The following is an 18,143-nucleotide window of genomic DNA, read 5'->3' as shown; positions in this document are numbered from 1 at the left end:
CTGAGGTACAGGAACTAATCTAGGAGGGCGGCAAAAGCCAACACATTCTGGCTAGGCTTATAAATGCCTTCAGGCAGATAGCCTAGTACCTACCTATGAACCTATGAAATAATTGAGAGCTTTTATAAGAACATCTCCTTTATGATTGTAAGTTTTGGTTGGTCTTTTTTGTCAAAATGACCCTGCACTTTTATTCCCATTGTCACTACTCGCTAAGCAAAGTCTGTAGCATCTGTTGTAACTGACTGTGCTGGAGAAAGACAGGAGAAAGCACAGTTTTGTACCTACCATAAATGTAGATGTCCGAACAGGATAGCATCTGCAGTCCTAACAAATGGGTTGTCCTGTCGTCAGGCAGCCCTTCGGTCGGCCGGATTCCAAAGTCTGGGTCTGGCCTCGGCTGGTGTCGCACTTCACCCAACGTCATCTCTGCTGGTCTTCGGGTATAAAGGCATCAGCCGACGCCATTTTCCTCAGTGTTTCTTGCCCCAGATGCCAGTAGCCCTCTTGGATAGCTAAAGTTTTGGGTAAATGCCAATGTTTTCCAAAAAGTAGAAGGCAAACACAAAAAATATGCATGTATGTACATATATACAAACAAATACACCATAAGAGACCCCCCCCCCCCAGCTAGCTATTAGGTGGGCAATACCCTAGGAGTACCACAGAGGGGAAGGAGGGTGGGTAATCCTGACTGCAGATGCTATCCTGTTCGGACATCTACATTTATGGTAGGTACAAAACTGTACTATGTCCTTCAAGGATGCATCTGCAGTCCTAACAAATGGGTAGAATACCATAGCCAAACTAGGGGAGGAGGAATAAGAATTATGGTGTAGTTAGGATCCCTTGCAACACAGCAGTGGCAAACCCTGCTCGGGATCTAGAGTATAGAGGTAAGTTATAATGCTTGGCAAATTTATGCACGGAGGTCCAAGTAGCAGCCTCAATAATGTCCTTGGTAGCCACTCCTCGTAAGAAGGCTGTGGTAGTGGCTGTAGCCCTTGTAGAATGAGGCCTTATGTTCTGTGGAATTTGCTTTCCATGAAAGGAGTAACAGAATCTTATGCAATTTCCTATCCACTTGGAGATTGTCTGTTTGGAAATTGCTTTTCCTTCCCTTCCTGTTGCATAGGCTACTAGGAGCTGGTCAGTTTTCTATTGCCCTTGGTTCTGTCCAGGTAGTAGCGCAACTGTCTATGTACATCCAAGGTATGCAGCAGTCTTTCCCCTTTGTTCTGTGGATTGGGAAAGAAGGTAGGTAGGTGGATTGCCTGGTTTAGAGACACTCTGGATACCACCTTAGGCATAAATGTAGGATTAGTTCTCATGGACACACTATCTTGATGGAAGATTAGGAAGGGTTGTACTGCCATTAAAGCCTGTAGTTCCGAAACCCTTCTTGCTGAAGTAATTGCCAGTAGGAAAGCAGTTTTCCAGGATAGGTGTTGAAGATCTGCTGTTGCTGCTGGTTCGAATGGAGGGAGTGTCAATTTTTCTAACACAAAATTCAAGTCCCATGCTGGTAATGGTGGTTTCCTAGGAGGTTTAACATTCTTAATTCCTCTGAGGAACTGTCTGAGTAGAGGATGCGAGAAGACAGGGGGATCGAGGCTGTATTCTGCAGAAATAGCTGATGCATGTATCTTGATGGAGGAATAGGACAGGCCAGTATGTAGGAGCTCTGCCAAATACTCCAGGATGTTGGCAATATCTACCTTTGACACATCTTTCCCTCTTTCCGTACTCCAAATGACAAACCTTTTCCATTTTCCTGCATAGTTCCTTCTAGTAGAAGGTCTGCGGGCCTCAAGGATAATGTCTTTAACCCTTTGGGATAAATCTGGGTTAGATGCTCTTATGTAATGTTCCAGGCAGTGAGTTGCAGAGTTTTCAGGTTTGGATGCAAGATGTTGTAGTTGCTCTGAGTCAACATCAAAGGAATCATGGGTAGAGTCCACGTTCCCCCCCCGAGACATGCTCCTCAGTAATGGATACCAATGTTGTCTTGGCCAATTTGGAGCTATCAGAATTATCCTTGGACGTTCCTCTTTGATTTTCAGTAGTACCTTGTGCATCAAAGGAAGGGGTGGAAATGCATATGCTGTCAGGCCTTTCCAATTGAAGGATAGAGAGTCCACCCTCCAAGCAAGGGGGTGGTATGTCCTTGTGCAGAATTTCTTGAGCTGGTGATTGAGTGGGGATGCAAATAGGTCTATTTGTGGCAATCCCCATTTCTTTGTGATGGCCTTGAAGATGTCCGGGTGTAGCATCCATTCGTGAGCATCCGAGATAGTTCTGCTTAACATGTCTGCTAGGATGTTTTCTTTTCCCGGTACAAATATTGCCTGTAATTGAATGTTGTAGCTCAGAGCCATATTCCACAGGTCCAGAGTCATTCGGCATAGGGGGTATGAATGAGTGCCTCCCTGTTTGTTGATGTACCACATGACTGTGGTGTTGTCTGTCCTTATCATCAATTGGCCCTCTTTGAGGAATGGTCTGAAATTCTGGATTGCTAGTTTTACTGCCAGCATTTCTTTTTGATTTATGTGCAGGTGTAGTTGATCTAGAGTCCATATGCCTTGAATGCACTTGTCCAGCATGTGTGCCCCCCAACCGAGGTCTGAAGCGTCTGTTGTGATGGTTTGGCTTGCTTGAATGTTGTGGAAGGACAAGCCTGGGTTTGCCTGGCATGTCTGAGCCCACCATAGGAACTCTTGTTTCAGGCATGGAATTAGTGGTATTTCGGTTTCTAAGCTGTGCTTGTGTTGAGACCATAAATTCTTTAGGTACCACTGTAGCTTTCTCATATGCAGTCTGGCATGGGGGACCAAGATTATGCAGGATGCCATGAAACCCAAGGCCTGCAGTACTTTCCTTGCTGTTAGTTTGTTCTGCTTTGCTAGTGCCAAGAAGTACAGAGGAAGTTGTTCTTGTTTTTCTGCAGTTAGGAATGCCATCTGTTTTACTGTGTCCAATTCTGCACCCAAGAATGTTATTGTCTGGGATGGTATCAGTTTTGACTTTTTTAAATTGACTGTGTATCCCAGGGCTTGTAGTAAGCAAATGACTCTTTGTAAGTCTTGTGTCAGCTTGCTTTTGTTGTCCGCTTGTATCAGGCAGTCGTCCAGGTATGGATAAATTTGGATTCCCTGAAGCCTGCAATGAGCGATTACTGATGCCAGGCATTTCGTGAACACTCTGGGCGCAGTAGATAAGCCAAAGGGCAATGCTGAGAATTGATAATGCTCTGATCCTGCAAGAAATCTGAGGTATCTTCTGCAAATTGGTCGTATGGGGACGTGCAGGTATGCCTCCTTGAGATCTAGAGTTACCAGCCAATACTCCTTGCCCAGCATGGGAAGAAGTTGGTGTAGGGTCAGCATTTTGAATTTTGGAACGATGATGAATGTGTTTAAAGCGGACAGGTCGAGAATAGGTCTCCAACTGTTCTCTTTTCTTGGTACTAGGAAGAGTCTGGAGTAAAATCCCTTGCCCTGTTCTGTAGGTGGTACCCTTTCCACAGCTCTCATCTTTGTTAATTGAGCTATTTGTTTTAGGGCTTCTGACTTTTGATTTGGTGGCAAGTTTGGCATTCCTCTTTTTGCTGGTAAGGTGTGGAAATGAAACCTGTAGCCTTGGTCTATAGTTTGCAAAATCCAGTTGTCTCTTGTGATATAGTGCCAGTTTTTTGAAAATAAGGCTAATTTTCCGCCTAAGGGTGCTACTATTTGTTCCCTGGTAGGCGGTGTTAGAGCCAAGTCACTGTGATTGTCCTGTTGCAGTGGTCGTGGTTGTATCTGTGCCTCGTTGGTTATTGCGTTGCCACTGGCGTCCCCTGTAGGCACCTCCTCTGGATTGATTTCTGCCTCTGGAACGTCTATTCCTGCCTCTCTGATTTTAAGAGGAGTCTGGAAAGGACCAATTTTTGGAAGGCCAGTTCCTGCTGAACCTTGGGGGCTGTACCTGTAAGAAATCTTTAACTGTTTGTACAGCTTTTGCCTTCTCTTCCATTTTCTTCATTACTTGTTGGGCAGGAGAACCAAATAGACTGATCTTGTCCATAGGAGCATCTAATAGCTTTGCTTTAACATGATCCGGCAAGACCTGCTCTTTCAACCATGCATGCCTTCTTATAACTGTGCCAGTCATGGCTGATCTAAATGAAGCCTCCAGTGCATCATAGCCACATTTTAAAGAATGGTTACTAACCTGCTGAATGTTATTCACCATTTCTAGAACATATTTCTTATCTAAGGAATCATCAGAGGACAGTTTCTTAGTTAACTGATCAAGCATAAACTCCTGGCATTGGATCATATGAAACTGACAGTTCAAAGCTCTAGCTGAGAGAGTAGCAGAGGTGTATACTTTTTTACCCCATCTCTCTAAGGACCTGGATTCCCTATCAGAAGGGAGAGGGTTTTAGCTGAGGTCGAAGCTACTGCCTTAGGCCCCTGGGAGATAGTCTCCGGATCTGCAAAGGAGCCTTGTATAAGTGGTGATGAGTGTCCGGTACCCTGTAGAACCTGTCGGGCTTAGCAGGGGCTGGAGGTAAAGTATCAGGAGCAGTGCAAACATCATTAAATGCATCATCCACAACAGGAAGAACTGGAGGTATAGCTAAGGGCCTATGTTGCGGTAAGTGTAAAAAGGTCCTAAGCCTTTTTCTTGAATCTGAGAAATCTTGTCCCTGCCATTGGAATTGCTCTCATGGCATGTAAGGTTTCCCCAAAGGAAAATTCCTCTGGTGGAGAGGCAGAAGGAATAGATTCTTCAGCATCAGAATCTTCATAAGTAGAAAGAGGAGCCTCTGGATGGTCTGTAATGTCTGAGTCATCAGAAGAGTCATCTGAGGAGCCTGGCTCAGGGGGCTCTGCTCTAGGTCTCTTTTCCGGAGGTTGTGAGGCCCTGTCTGGGTGAGATTGGGATCCCCTTATTAAAGAGATGAGATCCTCTGCCAGAGTAAGCATTTGTGAACTGGAGCTGGGCCTGTGAGAGGGGGGCTTAACAGGCACTGATTTAGCAGTTTTGGCTGCTTTAGCCCTGGCAAAGGCCTTTATAGACATGGCTGCAGGAGGCCTAGCAGCACCACGTGCTGGGGTAGAGACATCCAAAGGGATGGTGTCTGATAACTCTAGAGAAACCACATTAGTAGGCAAAATTTCAGAGGCCGATTCAGCTAGGGTAGAAGGGGCCTCGGTAGTAGTCATGGATTCGGCTGTAGATTGAATCGTTTGCTCGGTTTCGGCTGAAACCGAGACACTCGCGGTTTGCTTAACCGTGGTTTCGGCCGAAACCGCGGACCGCGAGTGTCGGTCCTTTTCTTTGCGTTTAACAATTTGGGTAGTCGGAGGATCCGACGGCATAATGTACGCAAAGTCTGAGCCGAAAAACTGTTCAGCAAACTCCGACCGACGCCTAAGCGTTCGTCGGTTGAAGGAAGCACAGGCTAAACAAGCTGCTACGTCGTGGTCTGGGCCTAAACAAGGTAAGCAGTAAGAGTGGAAATCTTTATGAGGTATTTGTTTCCCACAAGTTAAACAGTTATTTACTTTTTCTGACATCGGCTGAGGCAAGAAAGAGTCCCCAACGGGGTACTTAGCTTTTAGAAGTCTCCGAAGTAGTATTCGGTAGTATTAATCTCTGGATCTGACCGACCGGCACTTGCGAACAGCTTCTGCTTCAGGCGCCACGCGGCAAGAAAGACTGGGGAAAATGGCGTCGGCTGATGCCTTTATACCCGAAGACCAGCAGAGATGACGTCGGGTGAAGTGCGACACCAGCCGAGGCCAGACCCAGACTTTGGAATCCGGCCGACCGAAGGGCTGCCTGACGACAGGACAACCCATTTGTTAGGACTGCAGATGCATCCTTGAAGGACATCAGGAGACCTGGATTCTGAGAAATTTGGTGCCTCTACCAAAAAAAGCTCCATTTTCACAACTCAAAAACTGGAATCTAAAATGTCAGGAAAGGTTAATGCTGGGACCATAAGGATTTTAGATGCCATGGGATTTTTCTCATGTGGAGTCTTGCACGGCATATCATAATAAGCACTATAGATGCCATGAGACCCAGAATCCTGAGGAATTCCCTTACCGAGACACTCACCTGAGTGGAAAAACACAGGCTTCCTAAATATAGATCTATTTTTTCCCCTGTGGAAGAAGAGATCTTTTCAATGAAGTGTCCAGGAAACATCCCAGGAAAATAATCCTGTGAGGAGGAGTCAAACAAGACTTCTTTAAGTTCTCCTGGAATCTCAGCCTGTGCAGGAGAGCACTTACCAAACTGAGATTCCTAACACTTTGAAAAAAAACTCTACAAAGAAAAGCAAGTCATCTAAATAAGGAAAAAATATGAATACTTTGCAGTCTGCAGTACCCCATCACAGGAGCTACACACTATGTGAATACACTTGGAGCAGTAGATCAAAGGGTAATGCAGAGAACTGCAGATGTGATCCAGACACAGAAAGCCTTAGAAAGGGAATAATTTGAAACGTCCGGATCCATTGAAGTGCGTCATAAACAAGGATACTGAATATCAGAAAAAAACAGCTTGCATACATCAATTCTGTGATGGCCACTTCTCAAAATATTCCCTTTTCTCCAAGATATGGTGATCTCAGGTATATACAAGTTCAGGGGAACTGCACCCCTGCAAAAAACAAGTTTAAGTTGAAGAACAATGTTTTGTGATTTACTCTTTTCTTGCATTTTCGGTATTTTTTTTCAGTGTGTTGGCACTTCACATTACAATGCCACAATTTCAATAGAGAGCCCCTTAAGAAACATCTGGAATCTGGACCTGTACGAATATGATGACCTCCATCTTTTAAATCTAACGTCATTAGAAAACTCAAAATGAGCAATAATGAGGAATAAGGAGTAATAAGTTGTGAAGACACAGCATTTTGAATTTGGATACTATCAAAAATAGATCTAGTACTTGTTTCCAAAAATCTTCTTTTTTGGCACCAGGAATATCATGGAACAAAACCAACCCTTCCCCAAACTAAGGAGAATGGACAGCTTCTATCACCTTCTGAGCAAGCATAAGTTGAATGACAGGAAGGCAAAGAACAGTCTGGTCTGGTGGGTGAGGAGGAATCCCCAGAAAAGGATGGAGACTCCCACTGCCATATGAAACCTTGAATTACTCTCGTAACCCATCTATCTAAAAATATCTATTGTCAAATATGGGAAATGGAGACTCAGACTTTCCTGGGAGGATTAAAGAACAGCCGGGAGGGGGGGGTTGAAGTCCTTCATGCAGTCATGCAGACCTATTAGACTGTCCTTTATTCAGGGGGGGGATTCCTGCTTTCTTTTCATAGCTTCCCTGATGTTCTTTTTAAACATTTTCTTAGCAGCAACTTGCTGGGGCTGTTTACTCTGACTTTTTAAATTTAACAAATCATTACCATAACTGACAAAGATAAATTTCTACAATAACCTCAACCATCCAAATTCTAACTTAAACATAAACTCTAACAATGATAAAAGAATGATGACATGTATATTTTCTTTTTTTTTTTTTTTTTTTAAATTGAGAATGGAGTGCTGAATCCCTTGGCAAATTTAGAGAAGAATGGTTGAAAAATAAGAGAGAGGGACTGAATCAGCTTTCCTCTTTTATCGGACTTGTTAAAGACCTCTGTAGCATAAGGTCCAACAACTAGCTCTCTATTCAAGACAGAATTCAAAATGTCATTTTGGCATCCTCTGGGAGGCTTTGAGAACTCAAAACAGACAAACTTCCTGGAGGTGACCACAGCAGAATCATATGCACATTTCAAACAGTGGGTAGTCACTTGAGGCACAGAAGAAATCAAGTTACACAAAGCACAACAGGAAGCAGATGTCAAAAATATTCCAGAGCAACTGAGACAGGAGAAGTCATACTTTTGAGTTTTTGTTTCATTTTGACAGGAATTTTTGCGGAAACAGACCAACTTTTGCCAGGACAAACCTACCTGGGGATGGACACAATATTCTATCCAGACAAAGTGGCATTCTTTACCCCTTCTCCCACAGCCGAAAACAGTGGGTCTCCCTTGCCCACCAACGGCACTACAACAAGCACAGTGGATATGTCTAACAAATGGTCCATGGTGGCTGTAGGCACTACACTAGAGTGACCCAAGGTAAAAGAAGAGTAGTCTGAGGAACCACGTTTGGCCACAGCACTCACCTACCTGCAGGTGGGGCACTCTGACAGCCTGCTGTGATGGCAAAAGGTGTTTGACAATTTTCTTCTTTTTGTGACTGGAAGGAGGAAAAACTATAGCACCAGTAGGCTGTTTCATGGTTAAACAGAAGAATGTGCCTGATTCCTGGGGAAGCATGGCAACAACAGTTGATAAAAAAGGTTAAGTTTTAAAACAGTAAAATTTTCTCCAGCAAAACACAGTAAAACATGAAACACTTAGCCCAGCTGCCAAAAGTTAAACAACACAACTTTTATCACAGGAAAAAAATACTTTTAAGTTCGTTTTAACAACATTTTACCATAAAAGTAAAAAAAAGAATATTCCTGTTTAAGTGTTCAAAGTCATGTGACTGTCATTAAAGACACTTTTCCTAGCTTAAAAAATAAGTTTAAGCACTAAGTTTGATGTCAGCGCTAGTCTAGGAAAGACTGCTAAGAAAGTGAAAACAGAGATTACAATGAAACAAGTACAGACAGACATGTGGCTACAACAGGTAGTGAATCTTGACCATCTATATGGGGTGGGAATCTAGGAGCACTGCTTACCTAAAATGCTTGAATATCCATCCATTGAGCAAGACAAAAAGAACACTGAATCTTAAAAACAATTGCCAATATGGAGAAGCAAACTTAATGTGACCCATGGACTTGTACTCCTGTTGCTATATGACCAAAAATGGAACTGTTTTTCCCTGAACAAACATAGCAGTAACTAACATAGTGGCAGTTTCGGAATGCAGCATCTTGCAAAGCTAATAAAGAACTTTTAAGTGACCAAATAAATGTATAGTTCTGAATCACAGCACATGAAAAAACATACCCTGTAAGTCATATGGCATTGCTGGCAAATGGAATGGAGTCCTGTAGTCTTGGATCAGTGGTGGGCTGATGTAGTTTGTGTCTATTGCTGGTATGCTGGGAGTTCTTGTACCTGAGGATGGCTGGTGATGCAGATTCAGTACCCTAAAGCAAAAAATGCACATAAAAAATAAATGATTAAAGCACTACTTGCAATGTAGAACTGTCAAAGTATTCATAAATAAAGCTACCACTGTAGCACAGTTAAAACAAGAATAATTTAATAAAATGTCAGCTTCATAAAGCATTACAATTCAGATATACTCATACTACTGGCAAAAACTGAAAGACTGAAGTGTGCAAAGATGTTAAAACTTAGACTAAATGTTTTAGTCAGTAAAACAAAAAAACATAGTTTTGTAAGGTGTCGCTCGTCTCTCTAACACAGATGACGAACAGGTGGGGTAGTTCATTTAGATGTTTTATTACATAGAAACACATCAGGATGGATAGCAGCATGATAAAATATAAACAAACTGATTAACAGACAGACCTTACAGTCATACATGCTTACATCTCAACAGCTTACAAAAAATGGCAGTCAGGCTCGCATGTGCTGAGTATTTATACACTTGTGCAAGCCCTTGGATAGCTTCTTAAAGATACCTGCACACACATTGATCTACATCCTCCCTCTTAAAAAGATTGCCCTTAGTTGAAAATAAAACTGGAGTTAAGACATGCATTACTACAGACATTAGAAACAAACACAATGTTTATGTCCAAGTTGTGGTGCATCTATAACATGGTCTGGAGATGCGACCGGATCTGGTAACATAACAATCTGGACTGGGTTTTGTACCAGGGACAGTCTTCGGTGAACAACTCTTATCAGGAACTTCTGGATTCATCACAGGAATGGGAATATTCTCTGGAACTTCCACTGAAACTGGAACACTGGATAACTCACTCTGTGATAAGAGTCTTTCTCACAGGCTATGCGCTGTGGTATAGGCTCAGACACTGGCATCAAATGTTTCTGACTCCACCTAAACTCTACTCCCTGTGATTCGAGAATGTATGATCTCGGCTCTAAGCAAATATTCTTCACGACTCCAATCCGATCATAACCTTTGGATGTTTGCATCCTTGCCACTTCTCCTTCTTGTAATGGATTGAGCGGTTTGCTGGTCATATTGAAGTAGGACTTCTGGGTTAAACACTTCTTCAACAGATTGATTTTCACTGACCTGTTGTTCTTGACACATGGAACCAACAACTGACTACTGACTGGTAACGTGGTCCTGGTTTGTCAAGACAGAAGTCTCTGAGCAGGGGAACCAAGATGTTTATCAAGAGGAATATTTATGAGACTCAAGAGATTCAAGAAAACATCCCTACTGTCACATTTTGACTTCTCTAGCAACTGTTTTTTTTACTTTGAACTGCACGTTTTGCCAAACTATTTGACTGCGAACACTCTGGGCTACTCATGACATGAGTAAAGTCCCACACTTGAGCAAATCTTTTGAACTGTTGGCTTGTAAACTAAGTGTGGATTACCATGGACTGCAAAATGATGCTTCATCTTAGTTTTGACAGTATTGGATGCTAGAGTAGAAAGTAGGTCAATCTCGAACCAATTTGAATAAGAGTCTACTAACACCAAATAATGTTGACCATTCCATTCGAAAATGTGTGTGGCTACTGTTGCCCAAGGTAGTTCAGGAATCTGGTTTAGCTGAAGTATTTTTTTCTGTTGATGTGACTTAGTACTATTACACACAGAACAAGATGATAGCACTCTCTCAATATCTTGTGACACAGAAGGCCAAAATACTAGACCTCTCACCCTTCTTTTGGTAAAGTCTGATCCTGGGTGACCAAGATGTAAGATAGTAATGTACTCTTGTAGCAAGGACTTCAGAACTTTTACTTTCGGACCTTTCTTAGTGATACTATAGTCAGACAAAATCTTATCTCTGTATGGAAAATAAGGCTGCACCTCTTAAGGTAAACTAGATTGCTTTGACGGCCATCTTTGTTGAATAAAGTGGTTGGGTCTCTGTAAAACAGGATATGTGGCTGTGTGATCTCTCAGCTCATCAAAACGTGTGGAAGAAAACTTTCTCTGCTCCATGACTTCAAAATCAAGGCTCTCATTCTCATGCTGTTCAGTGGTGTTTCTGGGTGATCTGGACAATGTATCAGCCAGATAAAGAAGTCTGCCTTTCTTGTAGACAAGAGTGAAATTATACTTTTGCAATCTCAGCATATGTTGCAATCTGGCTGGAGCTGTATACATAGGCTTTCTCAAAATAGTGACTAGAGGTTGGTGGTCTGTTTTGATCTGGATAGGTCTACCAAAACATAATCATGGAACTTTGAACATGCAAACACAACTGCCAAAAGCTCTTTCTCGATCTCAGCATACTGCATTTCAGTTTGGGTAAGAGTACTCAATGCAGAGGCAACAGGTTGACCCTCTTGTAGAATGACTTGACCCAGACCAAATTTTGAAGCATCACATGAAAGAGTAACTGGCTTGTGAACATCATAGCATCTGAGAATTGATGGACTGGCAATTCTCTGTTCAGGACATCAAATGCTCTTTGGTGCAGTTCTAACCAAGACCAGGATACATCTTTACATGTCATCTCTCTGAGTGGTGCTGATATAATGAGCTTGCCTAGGTAGTTAAACAGGCCAAGAAAATGCTGTATGGCTTGAACATTGTCTGGAGCTGGCATTTCGGGAATGGATGTTTGCTTGGAAGAGTCTGGTCGTAAGCCTAAACTGGTAAATAAAGTACCAACATAAGTAACTTCTCGTAGCCTGAAATTGCATTTCTGTGCATTGAGCTTATGATTCACTTGACGTGTCCTTTCTAGAACTTTTCTGAGGTTTCTGTCATGCTCAGCTTCACCATTACCTCCTACTAGTATGTCGTCTACTATAATAGCACAAGGATACACAAAAAAATTTGCTCCATCACACGTTGAAAGACTTCACTTGCAGAATTTATCCCAAATGGCATTCTCAGAAATCTGTACCTTACCTTCCAAACGGAGTACTGAAAGTAGTTAGCAATGAGGATTCCTTGTCAAGGAAAATTTGCCAAAATGAACTCTCTGCATTTAAGACAGCAAAAAACAGTAGCATTTGGCATAAGAGCAGCAGCTTCTTTGACTGTATGCATTGGACGATGAGGTGTTTTTAGTGCTTTGTTCAAATCTTGTGGATCAATACATATTCTGATATCATCTGAGCTTTTCTTATGAGCTACCACCAAGGAAGATACCCACTCAGTTGGTTCATCTACTGGACAAATCACACCTTGTTGCACCATTTTATCTAGCTTGACTTTGACTCTGTTCTGCATAGGTACTGGAACTTTCCAGAATGGCCTGATAACTGGACTGACATCTGGGTTTAACTTCATGGAATACACAACTGGAAGCTTGCCTAGTTTGCCTTTGAAAAGATCAGCATAGGTAGAAAAAATATGCTGGGCGAAATTAGAGTAGTGGTCTTTCAAGCTAACATGATGGATTTCCTTATGAAATGAAAGCAGTCCCATTTTAAAACCGTCTCTGAGCTGTAATAATGACTGAATGTGCCTCTTGACCACATAAAATAAGTCGTAACTTCTCCCAGCAGAGTAACATGAAAGCACTACTGAGCCTTCAGTTTGAATTTCTTCACCACCATAAGCAACAAGCTTTGCACACTTTGCCAAATCAAGCCTTTCCCCAGCACATACTCTAGCAAATGTTTTTGCTGACATAACACTACACTTTGAACTTGCGTCAACTTTTGGCTCTGTGGGTTTTCCATTTATCTGAAAAGTACACAATACTTCATTTTTTGCCCAAAAATCTACTGAACTGACTGTTTAATTAAGCACTGACACGTTATCAACATAAAAAGTAGGGTTATAGCTTTCTAACTGATCAACTCGTTTCTTGAAATGTTCCCATTTAATAAAAGAATATGTGCCCTTTGATTTACAAAACCTCTTGAAATGATTCCACTTAATGCATTTGTGGCATTGCTGTCCAAAAGCTAAACATTTTTCCTTTTTAGATTCATGATATCCACCACAATTACGACAGTTAGCAATGAAAAGTACAGTTTTGTACCTACCATAAATGTAGATGTTCGAAGATCCACATTGCTGCAGTCCTTACTTATGGGTAGTCCGCTGTCCCTCGGTCGGCCCGAATACCAAAGTATTAGGCTGACGTCGGTCATGGGCGCACAGCCCTGACATCAGAGCGTCAGGGTATAAAAGCGCATGACCGACGTCATATCCTCAGTCTTTTCTTGCCCCAGATGTCAGAAGGCCCTAAAAGAAAGGCCACAGCCAAAAAACAGAGTACCTTCCCAAAAGATATGCCCAACTACAGCCATCACCCAAACCATATAACCATGCTAAGCTACAGAGGGGAAGGAGGGAGAGAAAATTGGACTGCAGCAATGTGGATCTTCGAACATCTACATTTATGGTAGGTACAAAACTGTACTATGTTCTTCATCTCACATTGCTGCAGTCCTTACTTATGGGTAGAATCCCAAAGCAACGGGAAAGGGAGGTTGGCAAAATCATAAAGCAGTAGGAGCTGTTAAAATGCCCTGTAATATTGCAGTGGCAAATCCAGCCCTAGACTTAGAATAAAGAGGAAGGTGGTAATGTTTAGAAAAAGTATGTACTGAACTCCAAGTGGCTGCTTCCAAAATATCCTTTGTAGCTACCCCCCTTAGAAAGGCAGTAGAAGTTGCAGTAGCTCTAGTGGAATGAGGTCTGATTCCAGCCGGAATCTCCTTACCATGATGGGAATAACAAAAAGAAATACAAAACCCAATCCATTTAGAAATAGTTTGTTTTGAAACAGGTCTACCCTGTGAACCCAAAGCAAAAGAAACAAACAACTGCTGAGACTGTCTGAACTCCTTGGTTCTGCTCATATAATAACGCAACTGCCTGTGAATATCCAAAGTATGCAAAATCTTCTCCCCGTTATTTTGAGGATTTGCATAAAAAGTAGGCAAATGAATAGTTTGGTTTAAGGACACACTAGAAACCACTTTAGGCATAAAGGAAGGATTAGTACGCAAAGATACCCTATCCTTATGAAAAATCAAGAAAGGCTCCACTGCCATAAGGGCCTGTAATTCAGAAACCCTTCTTGCAGAAGTAATGGCCAACAAAAAAGCAGTTTTCCATGACAAATACTTTAACTCGGCAGTAGCTGCAGGCTCAAAAGGTTGTAGAGTAAGCTTTTCCAACACAAAATTGAGATCCCAAGCAGGAGTAGGAGCTCTACGTGGGGGTCTTATGTTCTTTGCCCCTCTGAGAAACTGCTTAAACAAAGGATGAGAGAATAAAGGAGGGTCACAGTCATAATTAGCCGAAATGGCTGCAGCATGAACCTTTATGGAGGAGAAGGACAAACCTTTGTCTAATAACTCAGTAAGATATTGCAAGGAAGCACTCAAATTAGGTTTGGAATCATCAAAATCCTTCCCTTTGCTCCAAATAAAAAATCTCCTCCATTTATCAGCATAAACTTTCCTTGTACTAGGCCTCCTGGCCTCCAAAATAACATTCAAAACTTGTTGTGGAAGCTGAGAACCTCCAGAATCTAAAACAGAATATGCCAGGCTGTTAGATGCAGAGACTGAATTCTGACATTGAGAAAGTGATTGCCCTCCTGAGACAAAAGGTGTGGAATCAAAGGCAGAGGCCATGGAGGCTCTCAGACCAAACTCCTCAGTAATGGGTACCAGTGTTGTCGAGGCCAATCCGGTGCTATCAGGATCATGGATGGCTTGTCTTGTCTGGCCTTCAAGAGAACCTTGGGCAGAAGAGGTAGAGGTGGAAAGGCATATACATGAAGATTGTTCCAACTGAATGACAGAGCGTCCACCTTCCAAGCTGTGGGATGAAACCTTTTGTGCAAAACTTTGGCAACTGGTAATTTAGTGGAGAAGCGAACAGATCTATGTCTGGAGTTCCCCATGACACTGTCAACTTTTGAAATACCTGAGGATCCAATTTCCACTCGTGAGGATCCACTATTTGCCTGCTCAATACATCTGCTAAGGAGTTCTGTGCTCCTGGTAGAAATCTTGCCTGAAGATTGAGGTTGTAACTGAGAGCTGTCTCCCACAAAATCATCGCTTGTCTGCAAAGAGGGTACGAATGAGTTCCCCCTTGCTTGTTGATGTACCACATGACAGTTGTGTTGTCTGTTAGAATAAACACCTGCCCTGGGTGAAGTAAATCCTTGAAAGCCATCAATGCAAATTGTACTGCTAACATCTCCTTCAAGTTGATATGCAAGTGTTGAAGTCTGGCAGGCCACGTGTCTTGCACCCATTTCCCATTGAGGTGTGCTCCCCAAGCCTTGTCCGAGGCATCCGTCGTTAGAATCTGACTCGCCTCTGGTCGGGTCACAGAGAGTCCCTTGTTTAGGTGACATTCCTGAGCCCACCACAAAAATTCCTTCTGATTGCAAGGTATTATCTGAATGACAGTGTCTAGATCCTGGCAGTGTTGTGTCCATAGATTTTTGAGATACCATTGAAGCTTCCTCATATGCAATCTGGCATTGGGAAGCACCAGAATACAAGATGCCATGAACCCCAAGGCTTGAAGGACTGTCCTTGCAGTCAGCCTGGACTGAAGAGACATTTGATGGAAATAAAGTGAAAGACTTTTCTGTTTGTCCGGGGTCAAAAAGGCCATCTGGGAAGCTGTATTCAGTCTCACACCCAGAAAGCACATGTCCTGAGAGGGTACTAGACTGGACTTTGTTTCGTTCACAGAATACCCTAGGCATCTTAACACTACCATCACATACTGTAGATGCTGAAGAAGCTCGTCCTTGTCTTGTGCAATAATCAGGCAATCGTCCAAGTAAGGATAAATTTGTATTCCTTCCATCCTGAAAAAGGCTACCACTGGAGCCAGAACCTTTGTGAACACTCTGGGTGCAGTAGATAAGCCAAAGGGCAATGCAGAGAACTGATAATGTAAATTTCCAGCTCGAAAACGCAGGTACTTCCTGCAACTGGGCCTGATAGGAACATGAAGATAAGCCTCCTTTAGATCCAGAGTTACCATCCAGTGTTCTTTTCCCAGCAGAGGCAAAAGCTGTTGTAATGTCAACATTTTGAACTTTGGAATGTCCAAATAAGTGTTGAGGAGAGATAAATCCAAAATCGGTCTCCACGTGCTCCCTTTCTTTGGTACTAGAAACAGGCGGGAATAAAACCCGAGACCCACTTCTGAAGGAGGTACTGGCTGTATAGCTCCCATGTGAAGAAGTAATGAAATCTGTTTTTGAGCCTCCATCCTTTGCCGAGGAGGAATGTCTGGCATACCTTTGAAAGGAGGCAAGGTATGGAAATAAAACTTGTAACCTTTGTTTATAATGTCCAACACCTATTTGTCTTGGGTGATTAAAAACCAATTTTGCTTGAAGAGAGCTAGCTTTCCTCCCAAAGGAGCTGCCAGGCAAGAAGAATCTGGCAGCTGAAAATGTAGGTCATTGGGCCTGTTTACGAAAGGACTGGCCCCTACCCTCACCAGCAGATTGAGCAGGCGAACTCCATGTCCTAGGCCTAAAGGTACTCTGAGCTCTGCCCCTACCACGCCTAGATCTACCCCTAGACTGGAAATCAGAAGAAGGGTACGTCCACCCCTTAGCAGGCCAATTTCTACTAAACTTAGGAGGTTGAACCTGCAAAAAATCTTTAACAGTCTGCATAGACTTAGCCTTGTCCTCCATTTTCTTCAAAACAGACTCCACAGGAGGACCAAACAAAACTTCGGACTGTAAAGCGGCATCCAGAATTCTAGACTTAACATGCTCAGATAAATTCTGATCCTTAAGCCAGGCATGCCTACGAAGAACTGAACCAGTGGCAGCCACTCTAGAAGAAGCCTGCAAAGCATCAAAGCCACACTGCAAAGAATGTTTCCCCACCTGTTCAGAAACATGCACCAAATCTTGCAATTCTTTACACTCTATGCCCTCTGCCAAGGCATCCACTTTAGATTTTAGCTGAGAAAGGAGGAAATTCTGATATTTCAACATATGAAACTGGCAATTTAAAGCCCTCATTGCTAAAGTAGAAGAGGTGTACACCTTCTTACCCCATCTGTCTAAAGCTCTAGCTTCCTTATCTAGAGGAACCGGATTCTTTACAACAGAAGCCCTAACACCCTTAGGCCCCTGACTAATAGTTTCTGGGTCTGCCCTAGGACTCTTATATAGGTATTTATGAGCCTCAGGTACCCTATAATACCTGTCCGGTTTTACTGGTGCAGGAGGCATAGAATCTGGATTAAATGAGGCCTCCGAAAAAACATCCTGAACAACATCCAAAACAGGAGGAATAGCCAAGGGTCTGTGCTGTGGTAAAAACAAGAACTCTCTAAGCCTCTTTCTGGAATCTGAGTAATCCTGTCCTCCCCACTTAAAATGTTCCCTCATAGAATGTAAGGTTTCTGAAAATGAAAAATCCTCTGGAGGGGAAGCAGGAGGAGTAGAATCCTCCGCATCGGAATCCGAATAAGGAGGAAAATCTTGAGTATCTTCAGCAGAAGACTCAGAATCATCTGAGGCCTGCTCCAAAATTTCCAACTCTGGCTCTACCCTGGGCCTCTTATCAGGAGGGGGCATGGAACCTCTAATTAAAGTAATCAAATCTTCTGCCATTTTAAGCATATGCTTCTTAGGTACAGACCCTGAAGAACCAGAACTAACTCCAGAAGAAGGCAAAACAGACCTGCCCTTAGAAGGAGCCCTAGAAACAGTAGCAGAAGGCCTAACCCCCTTAGGCAAAGAAGGGAGAATAGTAACCTGAGAGGCCCCTTCAGCCTGACCTGACTCCTGTGAGGCCACATCCTGTAAAATCAAGGTTTCCCCCTGAGACTCAACAGACACTACAGCCGGATCCACCTGTTCCACTGCAGTCTCTAAAGGACCGGCGTCCGAAATGGACGAATCATCCTGCCTAGGCTTTACAGATTTGTCTTTACGCTTCTTCGTGGAAGCGGACGTCGGAGGATCCGACGGCATATTATAATTACACCGTTTGCCAAAGACTAACCT

General features: G+C 42.9%; 1 protein-coding gene across 2 annotated transcripts in view; it reads right to left on the bottom strand.

Moving 5' to 3' along the window:
• The window catches only part of PIAS1 (protein inhibitor of activated STAT 1), a 1,566,363-nt gene that overhangs the window by 165,422 nt on the left and 1,382,798 nt on the right, over positions 1–18,143 (bottom strand). For both annotated transcript variants that reach the window (XM_044077888.1, XM_044077889.1), the window contains exon 12: positions 9,041–9,183. In XM_044077888.1, the coding sequence (XP_043933823.1) occupies positions 9,041–9,183 (143 nt within the window). The remainder of the gene's footprint in view (positions 1–9,040; positions 9,184–18,143) is intronic.

The sequence above is a fragment of the Protopterus annectens genome, chromosome 7.part0, assembly GCF_019279795.1.
Source record: "Protopterus annectens isolate FY-2018-M chromosome 7.part0, PAN1.0, whole genome shotgun sequence".
Classification (NCBI taxonomy): Eukaryota; Metazoa; Chordata; order Ceratodontiformes; family Protopteridae; genus Protopterus; species Protopterus annectens.
Note: the sequence above shows the minus strand (reverse complement) of the source record. Positions and strands in the feature narration are given on the sequence as shown.